The sequence below is a fragment of the Cynocephalus volans genome, chromosome X (genome assembly GCF_027409185.1).
Source record: "Cynocephalus volans isolate mCynVol1 chromosome X, mCynVol1.pri, whole genome shotgun sequence".
In the NCBI taxonomy this organism is placed as follows: Eukaryota; Metazoa; Chordata; class Mammalia; order Dermoptera; family Cynocephalidae; genus Cynocephalus; species Cynocephalus volans.
In genome coordinates, this window is record NC_084478.1 from 132,519,886 (window position 1) to 132,547,352 (window position 27,467).

A 27,467-nucleotide genomic window follows, 5' to 3' on the forward strand; every position below is an offset into this window, starting at 1 on the left:
CTGCATTTCCAGGATCCTGGCCTAGGGCTGCTGTCACCCAGCATGGCAGGGTGCGCTAGGCCCTGTTACTCAACCAAGAGATCCAAATCCCATCCATTGTTCTTAAGGCAAGAAAGTGGAACCAGCATTTTAGGAAGATGGTCAATAGCAATGAGAGGGAAGGGTCAGAAAACGGCTCCTCCCTAAATATCTGCCAACTATTAAAATGCAAACAGACAAATATAAAATAACCTTTCAGCTGGACTTCAGTGTCTTAGTTAATAGAGTTACACTGTATTTAATGCTTTTGGAAGTTCCCAAACTGCAAATTGTGACACAAAGGGCCTTCTCTCCCTGCCTGACACCTTGTTTTTAGTCCCCCGTCTAAGGTTTTGCAGTCTTACTGCTGAGTAAATAATAGTCTAAAGAAGGCTAATGTAATAGACATCATTTTAGGGGGATTCGAATGTACTGTTAGTCAAATTTCCATAAACATAACCAAAGCACACAGTGGGCTAACTGTCTTATAGGCCAATAGTAGGTCTTTTTTCCAGGTACTGGTTTCATAAGAAAGTTCGATTATATTTGCAAAAGAAAGGGGGAAAACCGTGTATTAAGTTTCTTGGGGAAATTCGTTCTGTCAAGTTTGGAAGTAGATGAGAACATTCAGTCTTTTCCCTTATTTGTTTCTTGTGGCTCTTATTCCCTTCAGAACACCATTGCGAGAACACCGTGTAAACCCAGGGAGGAGCAAAAGTGACTCGCCCAAATGTTAGTTTTTCTTTTCCTCTGAGTTTGCCTTTCCAGCCTGAGAAAATGCTCCCAACTTCCTGTCATCTCCCATCTGAGCCAGGCCTGACTATGAGCCCTGCCTGTGGCATTAGCGTGCCAACAGTAGTGGCCTGCTTTGTTTGGCCACCCCATCACTCATTTCCATCACTGAACTCACATATGCACTCTGCAGCAAAACTGATAATAGACTCATCCTGCTTTCTCTTTTTTCTTTGCATTCTTTTTCTGGCAAATGTCACTTTGATACAACTTATATTTTGGGGTGGGGTCTCGAGTAGTCACCATTTGATCCATGACCTACAAATTAGTCACCACTGCCTTCAGGAGTGAAAAGTATTTGAAATTAACACAGGCACAAATCTATCCTGAAATGAGGGCCACCTCCAAACAAATTCTGTAAACCCCACCTCTTCAAAACAGTACCACCAAAAAGAAAAACGAAATCCTTAGATGCTAGAAATTCCTCAAGAGTATACCCACTTAGGTGCTTAGTATAAGTTTCATAATGTCGAATTTGTATAACATCTACAAGACCTATTTTGATTGTCTATAATTTTTCTCTAACTTTTTAACCCTTTTTAGGTCACCTAAAATTCATTCAGTATTACTCTTTTTGTTTGTTTCATTCTTTATGCAAATTTCCAAAGCTGGCAAACCTTCCTCCTATTTCAACCATAATGTAACTATTTTAGCAATGTTTTCGAGTTGACACATCAAAGTATTCCAGAAAATTAAAATTTAAGGCTGCCACTCTCCATATCACCTCAGCAAAACTTAAAAGGAGGATCGGGTACGTGGACTTTTAAGCTATCTTTCCACATTAATCTCAGCTTAACTAAACATACATTACTACTCATATAGTATGCTCTGTGTGTGGATTACTCCCTCATCCCAATATTTATCAATTCACTCATTTAGCTAAGTGCTTATGCCTGGCTTTAAGTAATTCAGTACAATGGAACCTTCTTCTGACCCTGCCCTTCCCCGCATTAATATGAATACTTCCAAGGTCAGACTCCACACAGAAGTGCTCCCTAAAGGATACCAGTTTTAGCAGGAGTTGAACTTTATTTAATACAATTGTATATATTGTATGTTATAATATATATAATATGATTGTAGGTGTACTCTTTTCTTTTATAATTATATAATTGTAGGTGTACCTCTACAATTTTATTCATATAATAGGGAAGAAGTTTGTTGTTGTTTTTTTCCTGAGCAAATCATGTTCCCTCTGGTAAAGGGAAAGAACCATAACCTGGAGTTACTTATCCCTTTTTCCACTGACAAAGACTCCAAAGCTCAAAACTTATTTGCCAATGTAAAAAAGACAATAAAAACACCCCAACTTACGAATGTCTAGGACAAAGATGTCCAAACCCTGAAGCAGATTTTAAAATGGCTGTTGTGCCAAACGGTTTTTTTCAGGGTTACTGACCTTCACTCTGGTTTCAGTGTCACCTATGCGTCTTGCAAGCTCCCTTCTGTGGAGAGAAAACCCACAAATGTTTAGCAGGCAGAGTTGTGGATGAAATGAAATGTAGTATGTACATTTTGTGCTTGTTTTCAAATTTACCTTCTCCTCTCTCAACTCCCCCAACTATACTTTTTTGTAATTCCCAGCTCCAGGCTTCCTTTACAAACGGTTTGTCCTCATCACAAAATTTAAGGTGGTGTTACCAACTCAGTAGCAAAAAATTATTTTAATGCACTATTTAAAAAATAAAAATCAATGCAAAAAGCTATGATGAACAAATTATCAAAATGTTAAATAAAGAAAGGATCTAGTACTGCAGTTGGATGATGGTATCTCATTATTTGTATCTTCATTCCAATAAAATTTTATTTACAAAAACAGGCCACCAGCACAAGCAATTAAAAGAAAAAATAGATAAATCAGACTATATCAAAATTAAAAACTTCTGTGTATCAAAAGACACAATCAACAGAATAAAAAGGCAATCCACAGGAGAAATATCTGATAAGGGATTAATATCCGGAATATAGAAATACCTCCTACAACTCAATAACAACAACAACAAATACCAGATTTAAAAATGTGCTAAGGACTTAAAGACCCCTTTGTCCAAAGAAGATATACAAATGGCCACTAAACACATAACAAAATGCTCAACATCACTAATCATCAGGGAAATGCAAATCAAAACTACAATGAGACAGCACCTCACAGTATTAGGATGGTTAATGTTCAAAAACCAGAAAATAAAAAGTGTTGGTAAAGATGTGGAGAAATTGGAACCCCCACAGACTGTTAGTGGGAAAATGGCACAGCTGCTATAGAAAAGAGTATGATCATTCCTGAGAAAGTTAAACGGGCCGCCCCGTGGCTCACTCGGGAGAGTGCGGCCCTGGTAGTGCCGAGGCTGTGGGTTCGGATCCTGTATAGGGATTGTCGGTGTGCTCACTGGTTGAGCGTGGTGTGGACCAGCAACCGTGCAGAGGGTTGCGATCCCTTTACTGGTCAAAAACAAACAAACAAACAAACAAACAAAAAACAAAAAACAGAATTATCACACGATTCAGCAATTCCATTTCTGGGTATATATCCAAAAGAATTGAAAATATGGACTTAAGATATTCATACACTCATATTCATAGCAGCATTATTTACAACAGCTAAGAGGTGGAAGCAACGCTAATTCACAGATGAATGATAAAGACAAAATGTGGTACATACATACAATGGAATATTATTCAGCCTTAAAAAGGAAGTAATTCTAATGCTTGCTACAGCATGGATGAACCTGGAGAATATTATGCTAAGTGAATTAAGCCAGTCACAAAAAGACAAATACTGTATGATTCCACTTATATGAGGTACCTAAAGTAGGTGTATTTTACCACAACTAAAAAAAGCAAAAACAGGGCCGGTCTTGTGGCTCACGCAGGAGAGTGCGGCGCTGGTAGCACCGAGGCCAGGGGTTCAGATCCTATATAGGGATGGCCGGTGCGCACCGGCCGAGCGTGGTGTGGGGCACACCGTGCCGAGGGTTGCGATCCCCTTACCGGTGAAAAAACAACAACAAAAAAGCAAAACCAAAAATGGCCACTGCCCTTTTGAATATATTTACTGCATGAAATAAAATACTGTATTATAGTTTATTATGTTTAAATGTAAATATAATATTTAGTATTTTCATTAGTACTATAATTATATTAAATATTCATATGTATAATATAAATATAGTGCTGCATGAAAATATTTACCTTGATGACCAGATGGCCTTCTCCACCACCCCACCCCCGCCCTAGCACAAAGGCAGGCGAGGACCCCCAGTGGCTTGTGTCTCAGGAGGGGATGGAGGGAGCCAGGCGAGAGAAAAAGGCGCCAGGAAACGAATTCAAACTTCGTGGAGAACCGGCCGCCTCCTGGAGCAAGCTACTTACCTTGTGAGCATATCAAGGTACGGAGTGTCTCGGAAAACACTTTCCAGCTCCTGCAGCTGGAACGGCGTAAACTTATTGGTCTGGAATCGTGGCTGCCTATTCCGGTGCTGTGGACCCTGGGCAGCCATGTGGGCCTGTTCCTCCCGCTGCAGCTCTCTGGGCTCTTGATCAACGTTGCTACCCTCGTGGTTCACGTCGCCTTCATGGTTCTCGTTGCCCTCCAGACCTGAAGCTCCTTCGCCAATGAGGCCTTCTGCTTCTGGTGCCGTATCCCTATCAAGGTTAGACCTTACTTCCACCTCATACACACCCAGGCCGTGGTAGCTGTGGCCTGAGTTGATCCTACGCTCCATGGCTGGAATGCTGTGCGCCTCTACAAACTGTGCCAGTCGAGGCTAGAGCTGCGGCAGGAAGGTGGAGCTAGTTTTTGTTCTGGCGCTTGGTATTGGTTACAGGGGTTCTCTGTCAGGTTCTGTTTAGACGATGGCTATTGGCTTTCTTTCTACCACCAGTTGATGTGGGCGGGACTTCCTTAGGCGTGCAAGCAGCCAGAGTGGGTCGAAAAATAGGGGCCGTGTGGAGAAGAGAGGTGCTAATTGGGGGCGTATGAACATGTGAAAAGGGAGTCCCAACTTGCAGCCCAGCTGACTACTCCCTACTCGGGTGGAGTGGCTACCCTGAGGAAGGGCCTGTGCTGGACTGCAAGCTAATTTGGGGCAGAGGGGAAGGTAGTGGAGGAGATCGAGACCTCCCATTGGCAACATTCTTGTGTATCAGTTTGCAGAATGTCTCATGCCCAACCCTCCTTTATTTTACAGTCTGCACACGGCGTGGGCTAGTAATCACGCTGAAATGATTGGCTAGGGGGCTTGCTCAGAGTTCCTGCAAGGGCATTGAAAGCAGAGCCCGGCATGCGCCCTGGGGCGCCTGGAGCGGGTTGTTGGGGCTGGGTTTGCAGAGCATTCCACGTGGTAAGACATACTTAGCAACAAACCTGACGTACCTCTTGAGAAAATCCAAATATTCCAGATTTTTGGTAATGAGTCCACGTCAGAGTCCAAGTGCCAAACACTGCCGAATGCTTAGCACATCAAAGAATGCTTACACTGCTTGGGGTCTTTCCCTGATAGTGTCGTAGTGAAGATAACTGAGTTACTATTCAGAAAGTATTTCGAACAATACCTGTCCATATTAAGCACTATCCAGGCATTAAAGAAATAAATATGAAGGGAGAACTTTTGCCCAGGTGCATTCAAAGATTTATCGTCTTGGGCCGGCTCCGTGCCTCACTCGGGAGAGTGTGGCGCTGGTAGCACCGAGGCTGCGGGTTCGGATCCGACATAGGGATGGCCGGTGTGCTCACTGACTGAGTGTGCTGCAGACCACACCGTGCTGAGGGTTGCGATCCCCTACCGGTCACAAAAGAAGAAAAAAGATTTATCGTCTGGGGCTGGCTGATTAACCCATTTGGTTACAGCGTAGCCTTATAACACTAAGGTTAGGGGTTCAGATCCCCCTATCAGGCAGTTGCCAGAACAAGCAAACAAACAAACAAACAAACAACCTGTGGGGAAAATTGGATGATTTAGTCTGGCTCCTTTTGCTCAGGTCTGGTTGGCTGTCAAGCAGCACATTTCTTGTAAACAAGTTGTGTGTGGGTAGAGTTAGTGCACATGAGCACCAATGTATATTCTTAGCTTTGTTGCCATTGTGTGTTCTTTAGTTTGTGAAGCAGAAGCTGGCCAGCAGAGCTCACGTTTAGAAATAGAGCATATTTATTCTGCTGGCAGCTGTTCAGTTTTTCTTTGGACTTTGCCAGTAGCAGTTGAGTTTCTGAGTTTCTCTTTGTACTGCTTAGCTCCTAGACATGTGTGTGCTGAATAAGGACTATTCCTTCTTCAACCAAGGCTGCAAGGACCTTTTTGCCACTTACCTAGCTCATAGACCTGCGTGTGAAGGGTTTGTGAATAGGCTTGAGGGGTCTGTGAGCTCCAGACCCAGCCCTACCTCTACACAAACAAACAAAAACCCCAAAGATTTATTTCTCTGAACAACAAATATTTTAGTGAGCTGTGGTGGGTTGTGTTAATAGGATCTTATATAGAAAATGCAATAGGAGAAAATTCCTATAAGCTCGATAAGTTTATTTTGAGTATAGAGTGATAGAATCGTGGAATTGCAGGCTGCCCTGGATGATTACTAAGAATTTTCTTGTGTAAATGTTTCATCTTGCAAATGCGGACACCAATGTCCAGAAAAATAAGGGATTGGCCCAATGTTCACAGAGTTAGTTGCTGACTAGTCCAGGCCTTATGATTTTCAGAAAGCTTGTCTTTCATTAAACACAATGATGGAGGCCTTTAAACAAGTTGGAAGAATCCTTGGGTAAAAATAAGCACTGGGCTGAGTTTGCTAGTCTGAGAAGGAATATCTTTGGCTAGGCAAGAGAGACCTGTACTCATGGTGAAATGGAGTACTATTAGGACAAGCAAATGGGGCTTCAAGCACAGGATTGGCCCCAGTGAAAAAAAAAATTAGGGAGATGGTATAAGAGTCCCAGTAAGGGCAAACTTGCCAAAAAGTTCCATTCAAGATTTGCGGTATCTATGGATATGCAGGTCACTGAACTTGAGGACCCTTCTGAACCACAGGGACTCATAACTGCACAGCCTCCGCCACCCTAACCCCTGAAAGTTCAATCACAAAGAAAAACCCTGGAGAGTCTGTCAGGAAGAAGGGCAAGGAGACCTTTTGTGAGGATGAACAACTCATGAATCCTTTTTTTCCCCCTGAAGATTGAGAGTGTGCTCTGAAGCGGTGATCTAGTCTTTCAAACATTCTGTATGTATTTAGAAATTGGTTATTTGCCTTTTTAAACCATTTTGGCAGCATATGTGAAGAGGCAGACCCTTTGAATATTTGTAGCCTGCCGATAGAAGTAGCTATGGTCTCCATGGTGACTCTGAGCATAGAAAGGCCCTTGCAGTTTGCGGTATATAGGGAATCAGCATGACAGGACTCGGTCACTTGCTCCTTTGACTGTCACTACTGGGATAAGTGAGATCCTTGGGTTCTATTCGTAGTCAAGGAAGAGAGGGGAAGGAGAAAAAAGTAATGAAAGACGATAAGAAAAAAAGAAAATAGGAAGAGATGTACATTGTGGGGAGCAGGAAAGGACCACCAGTAATGGGAGGCAAGAGTTAGGAGTAGAGGTCCAAAGCCTGGCTCACTGGATGAATCTGTCTGACACTGAGCATCCTCACCTATAAAATACAAATCACTATGTCTGCATCACTGGGGTTTCATGAGGGTTCAATGAATTAATGTATATAGATGTTTCGCCCTTTTTCTTCAACTCCAAATATCCAATATATCCATAAATCCTCTTGACTCCACCTCAAAAACACATCCCCAATCCTTTCACTTTTCCTCCAACATGCCCAAGAACTATCCTTTATCATCTTAAAGCTGAGCTATCGCCTTATTTCTCCTATGACCCTTCTCTACTCAGCATCCAGTGATCCATGGATGGAAATGTAAATCAGACTCTGTCATGCCCCTGCTTACAACTTTTATAATGCTTGTCCTTGGGTTGGGTCTAGAGTAGGCACTTAATACATGGTAAGTATTATTACATTATTATTTTCTGGTATCTGGGAATAAAATGCATAAGGCGAAGAAAGAAAATCTATCTGCTGGGTGAAACACACACTCTTTTGGCACACTTCCTTGGCACAGGGCTCATACGTGCAGCAGCCGACATAGGTTTATTGACTGAAGCACATGGAATATTTTCATGGGAAAATGTCCTATCTTCGTTACACACTGCCAGCGGATAACAATCTCTCTCTCTCTCCTCTCTTGGGCCCTTGTGAGTAAGAAAATATAAAAATGACTGAAGTAGGAAATGTGAGGCTGCATGGTATGTTTATTAGTGAAATTTTGTAATTATCACCTCCATTAATCCTCACAACACCCCTGTGAATTAGGTAAGATCATGTCCTTTTACAAAATGATTAAACCGAGGCACAATGAGATTAAGTTACTCACCAGATTAGCCAGCTAGCAAGTAGTGAGTGAAGCCGTGATTCAGATCCAGCACTGTGGTTCCAGGGTCCCTGATCATGTAAATCTGTTACATCAGACTGAGATTTGTGGCTATTTTGTCTTCGGATGAGGATCCACTGTGTACTTAAGGTTTTCAAAGAGTGAATTAAAAATTAAAAATTAAATTTTATTTAAAGCAAAAAGTTTAAGTAAATACTAGCATGTCTGGTGCTCACACAGGGCAGCGCTCACCTAAGGTGCTTATGAGTGATGAAGGTCAGAAAACACTGGGGTGCACTGTGGAAGTCTGAGATGTGAGAGAACACTGAGCTGTTGTAGATGTTATAGCTACTCTACCGCACACCATGATTAAAACCCTTGTAGGTCTCTCGTGTAATATGGCTGCAAGTTGGTCATGAACTAGCCGAGAGAGAGAGAGGGGGGGGGGCAGAATAAAGCAAGAGCCCGACTGAGGAGGAGGTATCTGGGTCGAAGTCAGAGAGAGGCTGTCTGAGAAGTCAGAGAGACAAGTCCTCTGACATCTGTTTGAAAGTAAATTGATCAATCACCATTTTAAAGCTGAATTTTTAGCCATCTTGTGGAAATATGAGGCAGGGGGCATTTATCCATTAGGCACAGTAGGTGAGGTGCCTAAGCCCCATGTTACCTTTAGGGGCCCACGAAAATGGTTTAATTTCTTTTATAAAATGGTGCTGAAGACAATGGTGGTGTTGCAAAGGGAAAAATAGGATAAATCCATGTCATAGTATGATATCAAGCATGGGGCCCGTTATTAGAAGTTATTTTCAATAATCAGAATATTAACATCTCCTGGAGCATCTACACAATACATCTTGAAGGGAGAACAATAAAGCCCTCAATCTGGTCTGGCTCTCTTTTATTTGACAATAAAATTCTATTTATTTCTGAGCAAAAGATCAGGACGATATTTCTAGAAACAGAGAGGGTGAGTGGAAGGAGGAGGATGCAGGGGAAAGGTGGAAACACGCCCAGGTCCACAGCAGGAGCCCAGCACAAGGAACGTCTGGAATCGTGTAGAGGACCTGCAATCAGAAGCGCCGGGTGGAGCATAGCAGAGAGAGGATGCATGCGTCACTTCACGTCTAGGGCCCGTACAGTTTCTTGGATGCACGAAGTCCTGGACAGGGCCCTACACTTGCATTCTGACGTGGATTCATTGCCAAAAATATGGAGTACTTGGGCTTTCTCAAGAGGCGCTATCTGAGAATCCTGAGTGCTGGGCAAATCCAGCCCCAGGATCCCACTCCCAGAGCTCCCAATAGGATGGAAGGATCTGATTTCAACAATCATTGCAAATACTCAAAGCAAGCCGCCTGCCAACAAATCATTTTAGCTTAATTATTAGCCTGTGCTGGATTATTGGCTGCTAGATATGGAGGGCAGGGTTAAAAGACATCTGCAAACTTGTCCAACAGACAGTGTGAGGTCTCCTTCCTCCCTCCTCCCGACGTGCCCAAATTGGCTTGCAAAATCAAGCAAAGCCCGTTTCTCTGGGCAGGAACTCCATCAAATGGAATGCAGTCAGCCAAGCTGCAAGTTGGAACCCTATTCTGCATACACACTCCATTGCACCCTACCTGCATCCTTCTTGCGTGCACTGTCCCTAAATTATGGCAGTCTTCTCGTGCATGCGTGCACCAGCAGGTCCCAAGAACCTTAACTGGCGACAATGAAAGAAAACAGCAGGCATTTAAGGAGTAGTGCATATGCTTTGATTCTGAGTCAGGCATGCTATCACCACTGTCACCGGTACCAGGCACCACAAGAGGATAAGATCTGGCTGCTGGCTCCATCTCTCGTTCCTGCCAGGGATCACCACTTACCACAGCTCAGACTATGAGGAGGCGAACAGCTTCATCGACAGCACTCAAGGCCTGGAGCCTCAGCCCAGGCGAAGTCATGATGATACCAGTTACTGATGCCTGGGAGTCAACAAGGACTGGGAATAACTTCACAGTCAGTGCTTGGACGGTGACGGGTGTTCCAGTGAACTCCAGGGAGCTACCTTTTTCTGGGACAGCTGAGTGTCCTTGTCTATGCTGCTCTCAGTTCGCGGCCCCTGGCCTCCTTCTGCATATGCACCCAGGCCTCCAATGCTCTGATGTCTCTCTTTCTGCCTTTCCTTCTTTCTAGATGCGATTCGTCCCATGATCTCGGTGGTTGTATCAGGAAAAGACGAGGAGGGCAAAACTCTGTCCAAACAGAGGCAAAGAGCAGCAGCTTCAGCAGGCCAGCAGAAGGCCACGTTGGTGTGGGAGCTCTTGGTTCCCATGGACAAAGACAGTCTCGATGGTGGCAGTGGCCAGAAGCTCAGGCAGCCTGGGGACAATCAGTAGCCCCTCTACCTCATCACTTTCACCTCTGTGCAATTATGGTACTTGGACAGCATTTTCCAGTGCCTCCCATACCCAGATGTGTTAGTGCAGTAAGTGGCATGCTCAGGCAGCACCCAGTTTTCAGGTAGCAGGGGCCGGGTTCTTGTTCTTTCTACTGGGGTCCTTTCCCACCCTTTCTAAACCAATAGTTTCAAAACTGCTGGGGCCTACCTGTCCTTGGGCTCTAGGGTGGAGGCAATGTGTCCTGGGCACTCAGGTAAATATTTTTATGCAGTATTTAAATGAATCAAGTGAGGAAACTTTGGCCTGATGCTGGGTTTGGTAAATACAGTTTGATTGGAACCAGGGCCACGATCAGGGTGAGGAGAGTAAAGCAAGGTCATGCAAGTGGAGGGTCAGATTCTGCTTTTATTTAGATTCTCGATAATTTGTTCCTAATAGTTAATTTTGATTTTTCAAAATAGTGCAAAAATTATTTATCTGTAATCCTGAGTTTTTTTGCACCTCCTTAAATTTAGTGCGGAGGGAAAACCATCCCTAAAGGAAGCCTCAATCTGGATATTTTAGAATACAGTACTAGGGAAGAGGTATTGGAGTACAGGTATTTAAAAGCAAGCTTGAAATGAACATGGTGCGTTTCTTTTCATCCACATCTGTAAATACTAAACATTTGCAGTTTTCTCCCCACTGAAAGAGCTTGGCAGACACGTGAGAGTTACTCAAACAAGTGTGCAGGTAACTATACCTGAAAAAAAGTTATTTGGCAGGGCAGCCATTTGAAAACCTGCTTCAGGTGTTGGACACCTTTGTCCTAGATATTCCTAAGTTGCTGTATTTTTGTTGCCTTTTCCATGTTTGGGAAATAAGTTTGAACTTAAGAATCTTTGTGAATGGAAAATGCCATAGGGAAACCCCAGCTTATAGAAATTTCTGGTTATCAGAGGGTACATGATTTAAAAAGAAACAAAGAAAATACAATTGACTGCTTCCCGACCCACTGAGAGGTGAGCCCAGTAGACCCATGTGGCGCTGGCAACCCCTCCCCTCTCCTAGGACCCGGAGGGAAGTGCCAGCCTTCAGTGCCTGATCCACTGAGGTGAGACAGCTGGAGCTGATTCTACAACCACAGATTCTGGAACAGAACCCAAGGTGGTTTAACATAACCCATAACCACCACCACACCTAGTGTCAACAAAGACATTTCACCACCACAGTAGCAGCCAAGGCCACTCCACAGCCTACCTCAGTTTAATAGAAGAAGCAAAACCTCTACCAAATGACCAAACATCAACAAAAAAATACTAGAAGTACAAATACACAAGAAGAAATGATACCACCGAAAGAATACTCTAAAGGCTTCCTCTCACCAGGTCCAATTCCTGACCTCGCTCACCATCTGAGAAGTGACCGGCCAGGTCTCCTCTATTCAGCCCTGCATCGAATCTCACCCACTGCCCAAGAAGCAGTTGGCCAGGACCTCTCCCTGTAGGCCTGCCTAATAGTCTCAACCACCATATGGGAGGTAACTGGATGGGCCTCCTTTTACCAGGCCTACTTCCCAACTTTGCCCACCACCCAAGAAGCTCCTGGTAGGAACCCTTTCAGGAGCCCCACCTTGAGGCCTTGCCTACTTCCCAAGAAATCACTGGCTGGGATCCCTCTCAGAAGGCCAGCTTCCCAACCTCGCCCACCAACTGAGAAGCAACTGGCCAGGTCCCCTCTATGCAAAACTGGTATAAAACTATGCTATCAACCCTAAATGAATCATTGTGCAGTATATGCACATATTGAAACATCATATGTACAATAAATATTAAAATATTTTGAATGAAAAAATATCAGAATTACAGAGCTCTGAACTACACATGTAAAAATACTCTCAAGTTCTTAAATATATCAATAAAGAACTCCTTGCTTTTAAGGAGTTATTTTTAAATCATATTTAACAAAATAATAGCTGAAAACTTCCCTAGACTTGGGAATGATATGATCATCCAAATCCAGGAAGATCAAAGGTATCCAAATAGATTGAACCCAAAAATGTCCTGTCCAAGATGCATTGTAGTCAAACAACCCAAAGTTAAGGACAAAGAGATAATTCTGAAAACAGCAAGTGAAAAACATCAAGTCCCTTATAAGGGAATCCCTATTAGACTAACAGAACACTCGTCGACAGAAACCCTACAGGCCTGGAGAGAATGAGATGACACATTTAAAGTACTGAAAGAAAAAAGCTGCCAGCCAAGAATATTATACCCAGTAAAGCTATTCTTCTGAAATGAAGGAGAAATAAAGTCTTTCTCAGTCAAGCAGAAATTAAGAGAATACATCACCACCAGACAAGCATTACAAGAAATGTTTAGGGGAGTCCTACATTTAGAAGAGAGAGAATGATAACAACCATCATGAAAACACCTGAAATTATAAAACTTACTGGTAGAGTAGATATACAAATTAGAAAGAGAAAGGAATCAAACCTTATCAATACAGTAAGCCATCAAACTATCACAATAAACAATAAAAGAGGAAGAAAGGAGCAAAAGATACTCAAAACAATCAGAAAACAACCAACAAAATGACAAGAATAAGACCTCGCATATCAGTAATAACGTAGAATGTAATGGATTAAATGCTCCAATTAAAGATGTAGACTGGCTGAATGGATAAGAAAACATGACCCATCCATATACTACCTGCTAGAAACATCCCTTACCTACAAAAACACACATAGATTGAAAATGGAGGTATGGAAAAAGATATTCCACTCAAATGGAAAATAAAAGTGGCTGGGACTAGCTATACTCTTATCAGATAAAACAGACTTTAAATCAAAATCTGTATTAAGAGATGAGGAAGGGCTTTATATAATGGTAAAGGGATCAATACAGCAAGAAGATATAACAATTATAAATATATATGCATCCAACACCAGAACACGAAGATATACAAGGGAACTGTTGTCAGATCTATGAGGAGAAATAGACACCAACACGATAATAGTTGGGGACTTTAACACCCTACTCTCAGGATAGTACAGATCACTGAGAAAGAAATCAACAAAGAAATATCAGATTTAAAAGGCACCACAAACCAGATAGACCTAACAAACATTTCCAGAGTATTTCATCCAACAGCTGCAGAATACAAATTCTTTTCATTAGCACATGAAACATTCTCTAGGAGTGACCATATGTTAGGCCACAGAACAAGTCTCAATAAGTTCAAAATAATCAAAATCATATCAAGCATTTTTTCTGAGCACAACAGAATAAAACTAGAAATCAACAACAAGCAAAACATTCAAAATTACACAAACACATAGAAATTAAACAATATGATCTTGAATGACCAATGGGTCAAAGAAGAGATTAAGGAAATCAAAAAATTTCTTGAAACAAATGAAGGCAGAAACACATCATACCAAAACCTATGACATACAACCAAGGCAGTATGAAGAAGAAAGTTTATAGCAATAAATGCTTACATAAAAAAAGTAAGATTTCAGATAAACAAGCTAACAATGTACCTCAAGGAATTAGAAAAGCAAGAAGAAACGAAACTCAAAATAATTAGATGAAATAATAAAAATCAGAGCAGAAATAAATGAAATTGAGGCCAAAAGTACTAAAGATCAATGAAACGGAACGTTGGTCTTTTGAAAAGATAAGCAAAATTGACAAACCATTAGCTGGACTAACCAAGAGAAAAAGAGAAAAGACCGAAATAAAAACAATTAGATATACAAAAGGAGACATTACAACTGATACTACCTAAATACAAAGGATTATCAGAAACTATTATGAACAACTATACACCAATAAGTTTGAAAATCTAGAGGAAATGGGTAAACTCCTGGACACATATGACCTACAAGACTGAACCAACAAGGAATAGAAAACCTGAACAGACGAACAAGTCAGGAGATAGAATCAGTAATAAAAAGTCTCCCAATAAAGAAAAGTCCAGGACCAGATGGTTTTACTGCTGAATTCTACCAAACTTTAAAGGAACTAATACCAGTAGTTATTAAAATTTTTCAAAAAATTGAAGTAGATGGAATTCTTCCAAATTCATTCTATGAGGCCAGCCAGCATTGCCCTGATATCAAAAACAGGCAAGGACATTAAAATTAAAAAAAGAAAAGAAAAACTACAGGCCAATACCCCTGATGAACATAGATGCAAAAATCCTCAATAAAATACTAGCAAGCCAAATCCTGAGTACAAAACATACCACAAAGCTACAGCAACTGGAACATCATGGTATAAAATCAGGCACACAGACCAATGGAACAGAATAGTGAACCCATGTATTTACAGCTAACTGATTTTTGACAAAGGAGCCAAGAACACACAGTGGGGAAAAGACAGTTTCTTCAATAATTGGTGCTGGGAAAATTGGATATCCATATGTAGGAGAATGAAACTGGACCCCAATATCTCAACATGTACCCAAATCTACTCAAAGTTGAGTGAAGAGTTAAATATAAGACCTGAAAACTTCTAGAAGGAAACATAGTGGAAACACTTCAGGACATTGGGCTGGGCATAGACTTTAAGAGGAGGACCTCAAAAGCACAGGCGACAAAAGCAAAAATAGACAAACAGATTACATAAAACTATATCATGTAGTTATATAAAACTCAAAAGCTTCTGCACAACAAAAGAAACAATCAACAGTGTGAAGAGACAGCCTTCAGAAAAGGAGAAAATATTTGTAAACCACACATCTGACAAGGGACTAATATCCAGAATACACAGGAAACTCAATTCAAAAGTAAAATAAATAAATAAATAAATGGGCAAGGGAGCTGAATAGACATTTCTCAAAAGAAGACATACAAATGTCCAACAGGCATTTGAAAAAATGCTCAACATCACTAATCATCAGGGAAATGCAAATCAAAACCACATCGAGACACCACCTCACCCCAGTTAGACTGGCTATTATCAAAACGACAGAAAATGAAAATGCAGAGAATGGAAAACTCTTATACCCTGTTGGTAGGAATGTAAATTAGTAAGACCATTATGGAAAAGAGTCTGGAGGCTCCTCAAAATACTAGAGATAGAGCTACCATATGATTTAGAAATCCTACTACTGGGCGTATATCCAAAGGAATGGAAATCAACAAGTTGAAGGGATACCTCCATTCCAATGAATAGTGTGCCTCTACTCATAATAGCCAAGATATGGAACTAATGTAACTGCCCATCATGAATGATGGATAAAGAAAATGTGGTACATATTCATGGGGGACAACTACTAATGCATACGAAAGAATGAAATTCTGCCATTTGCAGCAACGTGAATGAGCTTGGAGAAAATTATGTTAAGTGAAATAAGGCAGGCACAGAAAGAAAAGTAATGCATGTTCTCACTCATCTGTCTGTGGATGTTAAAAATGTTGATCTCCTATGTATTAGTCCGTTTTGTGTTGCTATAATAGAAATACCTGGAACTGGGTAATTTATAAGAAAATGAAATTTATTGCTTACAGCTTCTGAGGCTGAGAAGTCCAAAGTCCATCTGGTGGTGGTGACAGTGATCCAGGGGTCTCACATTGCAAGGTGGTGGAAGCAGAGGGAGCAGAGAGAGAGAAACACGGACTCTCCCCTTCTTTTAAAGCCCTCAGAACCGCACCCCTGAGCACCATTTATAATCCATTCACTACAGCATAGTCCTACAATCCAATCACCTCTTCAAGGCTCCACCTTTCAATTACTATAATAGGATTTTCCACCCTGTGAAAGGCACAGTGGGGGCTAAGTTTCTAATACATAAAACTTGGATGACATGATTCAAGCTTCAATGAGTTTTGGGAGGACATAATTCAATCCACTACATTATAGAAGTAGAGAGTAGAATAGAGGTTACTAGAGACTAGTAAGGGTGGGGGAGGGATGATGGGGACAGGTTGGCCAGTGGATACAAAGTCGTAGAGAGATATGAAGGATAAAGTCTAGCGTTCTATAGAAATCTAGGGAGACTACAGCCAACAACAAATTACTGTATAACTTCAAGGAGTTAGATGAGAGGATGTAGAATACCAGTGGAGTATTTGTTCCAACCGAAAGAGGTAACAAATGTTTGAGGCGATAGATATGCTAAATAAATATCCTGATATGATCACTGCACTCTGTAGAAATGTACCCAAATATCACATTATACTCTATAAATATATACAATTCTTGTGGGTCAATTAAGAAAAAATAAATTAAAAAGAAAAATAATCAGAGAGAAATAGATTAGAGGATACCAGAAACTGGTGGGGAAGAATAATGGGTAATTATTACATAATGGGAAGAGAGTTTATTTTTTAAATGATGAAATATTTTGGAAAGAGATAGAGGCGATTGTCATGTAGCAGTGTGAATGCAATTAATTCCAGGGAATTTTATGTTTAAAAATGCTTAAAATGGCAAATCTTATATGTATTTCACCACAATAAAAAAAGGTAAAAAAAGTCGTAACAAAACAAGTGTTGGCAAGGACGTGATATTTTTAAAGTTAAATTGAGCTATTTGAAGAGAAAATAATTTTACCCAAAATGTCTTCTTTTTTAGGTGTCTATTTTGAAGCCTGATACCTTACGTAAGAGAAACAAAACACAGAGAATTTGGCTTTGCTATAGGAAGTTGATAATGTTCACATTAATTAACTCACGCGGGAGGGACAGGACACTCACTACCTGCCTCGTATACTCCTGCCTGTAGTATTCACCGCTGAGACAGTCAGGATGCCCGGCACTGTACTCAGTTCACCCCACAATGCACTTTTCCCTCCTGTGGAGCTCAGCTGGGCACACACCCACAGGTTTGCTTACTGGAACTGCAGCAGCCATTGAATGTTCAGCTGCTGCCAGACTCTGTTTGGAGCTCTCTACAGGGACTGTCTCAACTAATTCTCTTAGCCACCCGAAAGGAAGGCAAAAGCCCTGCACCCCTTTATCAGATGAGCAAGGAGGCACAGTGAGGTGAAGGCACTTGCCTGGAGCCCCGTCCTGGTCAGTGATGGAAGCAGTACTCCCTTGCCAGAGCCCATCTAACTACTGGACTGAGGTGCTGCCCTATCTGGGCATGGCTGAGAGATGGGACAGTGACAGAGCTCTGAAAACAAAAGCAATGACTTCTTTTGCAGCCTGTTTGTCTTAAATAGGAGTCTGGGTTTTACCTTGAGTGCAATGCGGGGTCATAGGAGGGATAAATTAAGATGTTGTTATAACTTTTAATTAATTAATTTATTTTTGGCAGCTGGCCAGCACGGGGATATAACTTTTTCCTTTGAAATAATTTAAAACAACAAAAAGTTGAAAAATAATTCAGAGTCCTGTGCACTCTTCCTTCAGTCTTCCCCATGATAATATCTTTGTTAACCATACCATATTGTTAAAACCAAAAAATCAGCAGTGATACAATACAAGGGTACTTTGAAAAATTCATGGGAAAGTTCATATTATTTTTAATTGTATTTTTTCACAAACTTTTTAAAGTACCCTCCTACTGATAACTGTGAGTCTCTCAATCTCAGCGTTCCTAACATTTTAGTGCCAGATAATCCTTGGTTTGGGGGCATCTGTCCTGTGCATTGTAAGATGTTTGGCCAGCACCCCTAGCCACAACCAATTAGATGTCAGGAACAACCTGCCTCACGAGTTGTGACAACTAAAAATGCCAAATATCCCCTGTGAGGTGAAATCGTTCTAGGTTGAGAACCACTGTGTTAACTCAAGTTCAGAATTTATTCAGATTACACGTTTTCAAATGTACTTTATACAGAGTTTTTGTCCATAATTCTATCAGATTTTGTGAAATGAATAGATTCTTGTAATCATTACCACGATCGGCATACAGAACTGTTTCCTCATCACTAAAAAACTCTATATAATTCCCACCTCACTGGTACACTCTTTCCCCAACCCCAACCCCTGGCAACCACTGGTCTTTTTTCCTTTGTATAATTTTGTCACCTTGGAAACATTACTTAAATGGAATCATACAAAATATGACCTTTGAGACTGGATCATTTTTTTTTTCATCCAGCATGAGGTCATTGCGATCCGTCCAAGTAGTGCTTATATTAATAGTGTCCTCCGTTGTATTGCTGGGTAGTATTTCATGGTATGATTGTACCACAGTTTGTTTAACCATTCACATGTGCACATTTGTGGTTTTTCCCCCAGTTTTGGCTATTAAAAATAAAGCTGCTATGAACATGTGTGCACAGGATATGGTGTGAACATCAGTTTAGATTGTGAATCCTTTTTCTGTTTGTTTGCTTTTTGGCTTATGAACGTCCAATTGTTCCAACACCATTTGTTAAAAAGACTATCTATTCTCCGTTGAATTGCTTTTGCATGTATGTCATAAATCAGTTGACATACTTGTGTAGCTGTAGATCTGGGTTCTCTGTTATGGGCCGTTAACATGTGTCTCTCTCCCTGCATTGTTTTGTTTGCTCTAATGTATAAATCTTGAGTGATTTCTCTCACTTTATTCTGCTTTTAAAAATTTGTTTTGCCTATTCTTATTACTTCTCCTTTTCACAAAAAAACTTTGGAATCAGTCCACTGAGATTTTACTCAGGATTGTGCTAAATCTGTACAGAAGTATGGGGATAATTAACACTTTCCTATTTTAATCTTCCCATCTAAGAACACAATATGTCTCTCATTGGAGGGTTGTAAGCAGAGGTGTAACATTTCATTGGTCTTCTCTGAAAATCAGGTTGGCCACTTTGTGGGGAAAAGATTAATGAAGCAGCATGAGTAGGGACAGGCAGTACGCTATGTGAAAGATGATGATGGCTCAGGACAGGTGTTGTTTTGCCTCCCACAGATTTGTCACCCCTTTTTCCCTGGGTGATGGAGCTGCCCAGGATTACTCAAATCCCATCTCTTCTGAGCAGTGAGAAGTCGTGAAAAGGGGTTAATCTCCCACAACCCTCAAGAGCGAGGCATTCCTTCCATTTGGGAAACCAACCACGAATTGAGGTTCTCTTTCTGCATTTATTGTCCAGACCAGGAATTTACAGGAAGAGACATAGGTGTGGTTTTTGAAAAGTACAGTTGAACAAGTTTAACAATAGAAGCTGGTAACATTCAGTAAGGTGACGTTCTATAATGCAATTGGCAACAGAAGCTTGATTTTAGCAAACATTTTGTTCTTCCAGCAATTTTCCAGTATCTTTACATATCAGTCAGTAACCTGTCTGTCTTTGAGCCAGCAACCTTGCTGTGTTACAATTCTTTATCTTACAACAGAGACTATACAGCCTGGGAAAATTTCCTGTCCTTTGCAAGGTCAATATTTGAAACTGCAAGGCTTTGGAAAACCAGGCCCTGTGAAGTACATTTGCTTTATGCATACTCCACAGGCAGGTGATACAGGTGGAGGAAAGAAGCTGATTTTATGCTTATTTTTGAGGTAGAAGTAGTAGAAATTGTTGAGAAACTAATTTGGGGATTGAGGAAGAGGTGAATGCAAAGGATTATTCCTGGGTTTCTTGCTTGAGCCAAAAGATGAAACCACTTACTTACACATTTTGGCGAAAAGCATGCATTTGGTTGTGCGTGTTGTGAATTTGGAGTGCCAGTGGACCTTGCAGATAGCTACTATGTCTTATATGCAATTGGATACAGAGTCTGAAACTAATGGGAAGACGAGCATTCCAGATATGGATATTTATATTCAGTCTTGAATTTTTTATCATTTGGGTTAAAACTAGATAACCCAAGCACTGAGAAGTTGAAGTTGAACTTCCTGGGCCCCAATAATTTGCAAATGGAAAGAGTCCCCATAGTTCAGGGTGTGAAGAGAAATGAGTTTATTGTCTGGTTTCTTAAGAGTTGGGCAGTTGGAATCATTTTAGATCGTTTCCACCCTGCTTGTTTTACATCCTAGTCCTGTTTGATTCAGGAATCCTAGGTTTAGCAGGCAAGGGTCTTTGCCTAACCCTGAATGGAGACATGCTTCCCATCAGGAAAGAACAACAGTAACTCATACTTTCCACCATTGTTTTTCACTATGCTGTAGATACGCTCAAAATAGGAACAGTGAGTTTTGCCCTCTGGAGCCTGGATGGGGCGTATGGAGCATGGAAACCCTGGCCTTTCCTCTTTTCCACCCAAAGATTCCCTCATCGGCCCTACAAAACTGCCTGGTGTGAGAGCCATGGGTTTTGATGGCCTTGACAGAAGAACAGAGACTGCTGGGAATTTCTGCCAGGGCAGGGGTAATTTGCCTCCACCAATTTCAACTGGCTTTTGTTCCGAGCAAGTACAGTGAGAAGAAATTTCAAACCATTGTTCTACATCTACCCTGCCAGTTAATCAGAACAGCTCGATGCCTTCTCCCTAAAGTTGCCAGGATAGGCTACACAAAGGGGTCAGAGCCACACTCAGGTGTAAATAAACCCCAGAAGTAAACATGAGCAGGTACATCTGACCGTGCAGTTAATACATTCCAAAGCTAAATCAAAATGGCTTTGGTTCACTTTTGAATCTCTGCTGTTAATATGACTTCGTGGTGAAAAAAACACTGGTTTGGACAAGCATCTCCTTTCATAGGCCACTAGGTCAATATTTAGCACAAGGGTATGGGAAGGTTGCTTATGCAGATATATCCAATTTTTCTAGGGAATGGTAAAGTTAGGATGTCACAAACACTGGGAAATACGATTGTGTTTTTCACCTTTAAAAATTGTCCCAATTTGATTTGGGAACCTCGATGGAGGCCATGTTTATTTATTCTAGTCACCTTTGATGTGTATTAGGTTTTCTAGACTTTACAAGTTTCATCAAACAATAGGTATTGTCATTGTTGACTCTTGTGTGCCAAATAGGTGTAGTCAACTAACTTACTGAAGTGAACATTGCCTATGTCCCTGTTCCACTGTTTATTCACTTTATGTAATCCATTTGGTGTTTCTGATGGGGATTAGCTTCTGCAAACGGTCCTTCACATCATGTCCAGAGCACACTCAGAGTATAAAATTATTCTCTTTCTGGCTTTGTGATTGCCCTTCACATATGATCTTCCCCTGTGTGACTCATTAGGGCCACAGAAGTCAACCAGTAAACTATTCTCCAAAAAATTGATATTGGTTAAAATAGAAAGGTAGAAGAAATCAAGAATTCATCTTTGACAACTGAAGTCAGTTTATGCAAGTCAGTCTTAGGTGAGCACTGAAAACATGACCCATGGGTCTGCCAGCATTCCAGATGTGATTTATAGATCTTCATGGTAGTGAAATCTGCTAGGGGAGTCATGAGACCATCCAAACCAGAGGACCAATGAAGACAAATCTTCAAAAGGAATCAATGCCTTTATTCCTCTACTGTCTCAAATTACTAAAACACATAAACAAAAACAGCAGCAGGGTCTCCGTCAAGGAAAACAGTAGGAAGTGGTATCAAATATTCCTACCTACTCAGGAGTATCTGGAGCATTTTTCCTTCTTTCTTCCTCATCAGAAATCCCTGGGTTTTGTTTCATTAAATTTCATATCTCAGGTTGTCCTGTGGCTCATCTATAAACTCAACTTATATTCATTCTTTGGAGGCATTTGTTTTCTCAAGGATGTATCCCAACTTTCTCGTATGTGATGAACCTCTGGCGGAGAAATGAAAGAACATTTCTTATCTAAGAAAGAGTATTTCTTATCCTAACATTTGATATGAAATGTACAGACACGGAACATTGTGAGGACCTTTATATCAGGAGAACGCAATGCCTGTCAGCTGTGTAACCTTGGGCGCATCACTTCCCTGCTCTGAGCCTCAGTCCGTCCAGTGTCAAATGAAGGAGGCATGTGGTCTGCATTCGTCTCTGGACACTGAAACAATGTTCTGCAATAATGTATGGGAAGCAGTTTGTAACTATACAGCCCTGTGCACATGCAAGGAATCTGTGCTGACATTGTGAGCAGCCCTTTAACAGCTCTCCAGCCAACCCCCAAAGGACCTTAAACTAATGTGATGTTGGGAGGACCCCAAGACAGTGAATAAAAAGTGTAGGTGGTGGCAGTGGTCTTGGGTTCCTCATTAGAATGAATGATCACACCTTAGGGAATCTCAGAGAACTGCAAACAAAAGCAATAGACAAGAGTAACTGCAATGAAGAGGCCAATTGTTCTGAAGGTGTTTTCCCAAAGCAGAGAGAAAAATGCACTTTAATGCCACTGCAAGAACAGATTGCCTGGAGTGCCTGCTTGCCCTTCCCAGCTCTTGCTCCGATCTAAGAGAGGATGTTTTGGAAGGTGGCTGTGCTTCCCATGAAGTTTCAGGCTGAGGAAAGGGGATAAGGGGGTCAGAGCTAAAGAAATCTTAATTTTCAAGATTCCACACCACACTGACAATTTTATGACTTGAGACCTGAAGTTTTTTACTGTATTTTGCGAGACACAAGACACATGTAACAATTATGGGGTTTTGTCTTTTTCACGTATGTAGATGTAGATTTTAGATTATCTAAGGGCATTGGCATGCAGTTTATTGGATTGGGTCACGGTGTGTGTGTGTAATATCCCACACTCTTCGCTCCCCTCCCTCTCCACAGTCCTCCACAGTCCCACTTCCTCTTTGAAAAACACCATATTTCAAAATGTGAGGTCAAGGGTTTTGGGATTGATCAAAGAAGATACAAGACAATGAGAGGTAGTAACACACACACACACTTTATCGGGTGGTGCTTGGACAGGGGTTGCATGAGAGCAAAAATACTTTCCAATAAGAGACATTCAGACCTGCAGCATGAGGCCACCAAGCAGAATTGGATTATGGGAAGGGATCTCCTGGGGGAGAAGGAGAAATCAGAGAGGGGGCTTTCTCAGCAACCAAGTGGAGAGAATCTAGATCAGAGAGCCCAGAAGGACATCTGTGGTTTGTAGTCTTTTAGAGCTTTAGGATTTCTCTTATCTATGGTTAGCAAATGTTGTGTGCAGTTTCACAGGGTATGCAAAGTAGGCAGGCTATAGAGGACTAAAAACATGCTTATTTGAACTGTATTAAAAATCAATTACATGTGAAAATTTGAGTTTGGCTCCAGAAGCTTTGGGCCCATCTCTAGTTTGCCATGAAAAAGTAAACAACATGGGGTCCATTCCAGGACAATATGCAAGGGCCATTACTGACCCACACATATGTCACTAAAGACAATAGAGAGAAGGTGGGGAATACAATGGGAATCATAAGCATTACTTCTCCAAGACAGCAAACTTAATTTCCCTGTGTTTGTGCCCCTGCCTTTAAGCCATCTACCCACTGTCTGGCTTGGGAGCATTTGCTTCATTCAGCAGACAGAGTTTTCTTCTATGCCTAATGCACTTCATGCCTAGAAGTCAGAAAACAGCCTTGCCATCCCCCAGAAGCCCACTCTTTCCTTGGTATTCATATTTGGGTTTGGGTAGCCAGGTCCCTAAAGCAACACTGGAGTTTTCAGCCTGTGTTCATAGCAGCAGCCCACTGCAATTATGACTGTGGATCTGAGCTATGATAGGAGAGCACCAAGGCATCACCATCAGGAGATCAGCCACGAGAGGGACAGATTTTCCACAATATTTTGTTTCTGCACAAGGCACTATTCAATGAGGCAATCGAATGTGTGGCATACCCACATGCTCAAGGATGGCCAGGATGTTCTGAGAGGTCTTTGTGACATCATGACTCTGAGAGATCCACCCTGCTGGGCCCGACCAGCACAGTACCCAGGGTTCATGGTCTTTAGTGTTGGAGGATGGACTTTGGCTTGGGAATGGCCCTGAGTTCCTACTGCCTCCTCTGCATCCCCAAGGTAGTGTTGGTTTCTTTTTTCTTAAAGAGACTTCACTTGGCCACACTTGCATAGTCCCAGCGCAAATTTAAATTTGCCTACTATTTTGAGTGAGGAAGTGTTTCTCCCCTGGTCTGACTTGTGTATTACCTTTTTGTGTGGGTATGCTTTATCTTCTCAACTAAGTTGTAAGTATATTGACATTGGACACTTGATTTATTCAGCTTTCCTTAAGCACAGTGCCTGACAACTGAGCACTATAAAGGAACTCCAAAGATACATGCTGGCTGACTGAGTGTATTAGTCATGGTTCTCCAGATAAACGGCACATTTAGGTTGTACATATATCAATCTCTGTCTCCCTATCTGGTGGCTGTACCCCTGACAGCGACACCTTGGTATTCTCTTACGGCAGTTCAGATCCTTGGTCATAATTATAGATAGATACATCGATAGGTAGACTGATAGATATGAAGAGATGTTTTTGTAACGGAATCGGTTCAAGTGATTTTGAAGGCTGACAGGTCCCAAGATCTGCACTTGGCAAGCTGGAGACCCAGGAGAGCTTATGGTAAAGTTTCAGTCAGAATATCAGAGAAAACTGAGGTCCTAGCTCCAAAGCAGTGAGGCAGAAGGAGTCCCTTCTTCCTTGTGGGGAGGTTGGCCCTTTGGTTCTATTCAGGATTTCAACTAACTGGATGAGTCTCACCCACATTAATAGAACACATCCTGGATAAATAGGACATGTAAGAATAAACTTTCCTCTCTTTCTGTCAGATAAGATAATTGTCTTAAGGTGAGAAAAAAATCCATATCCATAGGTATTTAAAAGCACGGTTACTTGGAATTTGGCATTTCATGGACTAATATAAATAAAAGAAAATCCAGTCCTCATGTGAGGTGATGGGTTTTTCATTTCACCACTTTAGGCCATTTAAATGAGCATTACTTATATTAATACTACTAGCAGTAATAGAATTAGGAATAATAGCTAAACCCTATAAAGAGAGGTGATGATGAACCATGTTTGATATAGGATTTTCTAGGACTTTATGTGAATTATCTGATTCAATCTTCATAAAAACCCTATTCAGGCTGGGTGGTTCGTTCACTTGGTTAGAGTATGGTGTTATAACACCGAGGTCAAGGGTTCAGATGCACATACCATGCTAGCCACACCATGCGAAACAAACAAACAACTGCTATAAAGACCCTATTCAATAGGCATTATTAATATCCTCATTTTATAAACAAGGAAACTGAGAAAGAAAAATGTTAATAATTTGGATTAAGAACCATTAAAATAGACTCCCTCACATCTTTCTTTCATAAAAGACGACTTTGAAAACAAATAATCAAGCACATAAAAGAGGCCAGATTTCAGAACTTGGGAATCGCTAGGTAATAGCACAGATGCTGAAGTCAGACAGCTCTGGGTTTGACTCTTGGGCAGATTACTTAACACTCCCCGTGCCTCAGTTCGCTCAAGAGTAATGTGAAAAGGCTAATGTTTACCTCATAGAGCTATTGTGAGTAGATGACTTTACACGTAGTGATGACTTAACCCAGTGACTGGCACATAAAAGTGGGGCTCCATGCATAACAGCTGAGGAACGTGTCAGGAGTATTCCTCCCGGCACAGCCCTACGAGGTCATCTCCTGCTGGGATGAAACCGAGTGTGGAAACCACAGGCTGGTTCTGTTACTGAGGTCAGACACTTTCTGTGACTGTCTATACCCCTCCTTCCCTCACAGTGTCCCACTAGCCCTACCTTGACCGAACTGAAACAGCCAGGAATATTTGGGCTTTACTTCCTGTTGTTGGAAATTGATGTTGCCCTGGCAGCACTCATGGATATCATCCCAGAGAACCCTCGGGAACTGCTGCTTAAAGACTCCTTCTGAGTTTCCCCAGTTACCACTGCTATTGCTCCAAACAAGGATTTGTTCACTCATTCCGCGAGCAGGGTTTCTTTGGGGTGGGGAGTCCACAAACAGGACCTGAGGGGTTCTCCCCCATTATAACCCAGACCCCAGAAGAATTCACCAGGCCCAGGCTCTTCCCACCCATTCTGCTTGTCTGTCCTCTTTATTAGGAAGATAAGGAGAGGAAAAGAACTAGCAGAGGCGCAGAGAGAGGGATGCCCAAGACTGATTTGTTCCCTCATGTATGTGAGGATAAAATTCCAACAACTTCCCTCTTCTGCTGGAGCACAACAGGTCTCCATAAGGAAATTCTAAAGTGGGTCCATTCATGGATAAAGACCCAGCCTCATCTGCTCAGTGTTAGAGGCTACAGATATTTGGTTCCAAGTCAATTCTTCAAGAGCCAGTACTGTATACCAAAAGCCATGTCATCGAATGACCCAGGTGAGAAGGAGGCCATTCTCCTTTATGGCTTTTGGCTCCATTAGCTTTATGAGTAATTCATCAAAGCCTACCAAAATCACCAGTTTACCAAAAACTTTGTTGTTGTCTTGTGTTTAAACACAGAGTTTACTGCAATTTTCTTTGGGCAAATTGGCATGGCCAAAGGGCTGGGGAGAGTCAGTTCTACAAGGTTCCGTGTCTCCAGACACAATCCCTCACCTGCTTCATAGCTATTTAACAAACAAAAACAAGCTTAAAATGATAAAACGTAATGTTCACGCGGCTGTGAGGAAATACGTATACTGCAAGTGGCATTAATAATAACAATACCCAATATTTATTGTATCCACCTTCCTCTTAACATTTCTGTGCACAGGAACTACTGTTTCCTCCTTTGCATGGATCAGACAACTCTGACTCAGAAAGGAGGCGTAAGAAATCCACCATCGTACGGCTAGTATGGGCAGATAGGACCTAATACAGCTTTGCTGAAGTTAGAAACTCTATATTTTTAAACTTTAATTTGTATTGATTATATGTACTCATGCGGCACGGAGCTGTCAGCCCCTGTGCCCAACATGTGATGATCAAATCAGCACTATCAGCATACTCACCACCACAAATTGCAATTATTCCCCCACCCAACCTCTGCCTAACCCCCATCCCCATCACTCACCACTGGCAACCCAAGGTCTATTCTCTCTCTCTGCAAGTTCAATACACC

The 27,467-nt window shown here is 41.5% G+C and overlaps 1 protein-coding gene across 1 annotated transcript; it reads right to left on the reverse strand.

Moving 5' to 3' along the window:
- Positions 1-2,164: 2,164 nt before the first annotated feature.
- Positions 2,165-4,532, reverse strand: LOC134368412 (rhox homeobox family member 1-like). The gene is made up of 2 exons (XM_063084902.1): positions 4,180-4,532; positions 2,165-2,255 (listed from the first exon to the last, which is right to left on the reverse strand). The coding sequence occupies exons 1-2, from the start codon at positions 4,530-4,532 to the stop codon at positions 2,165-2,167; spliced, it is 444 nt and encodes a 147-aa protein (XP_062940972.1).
- Positions 4,533-27,467: the final 22,935 nt, after the last annotated feature.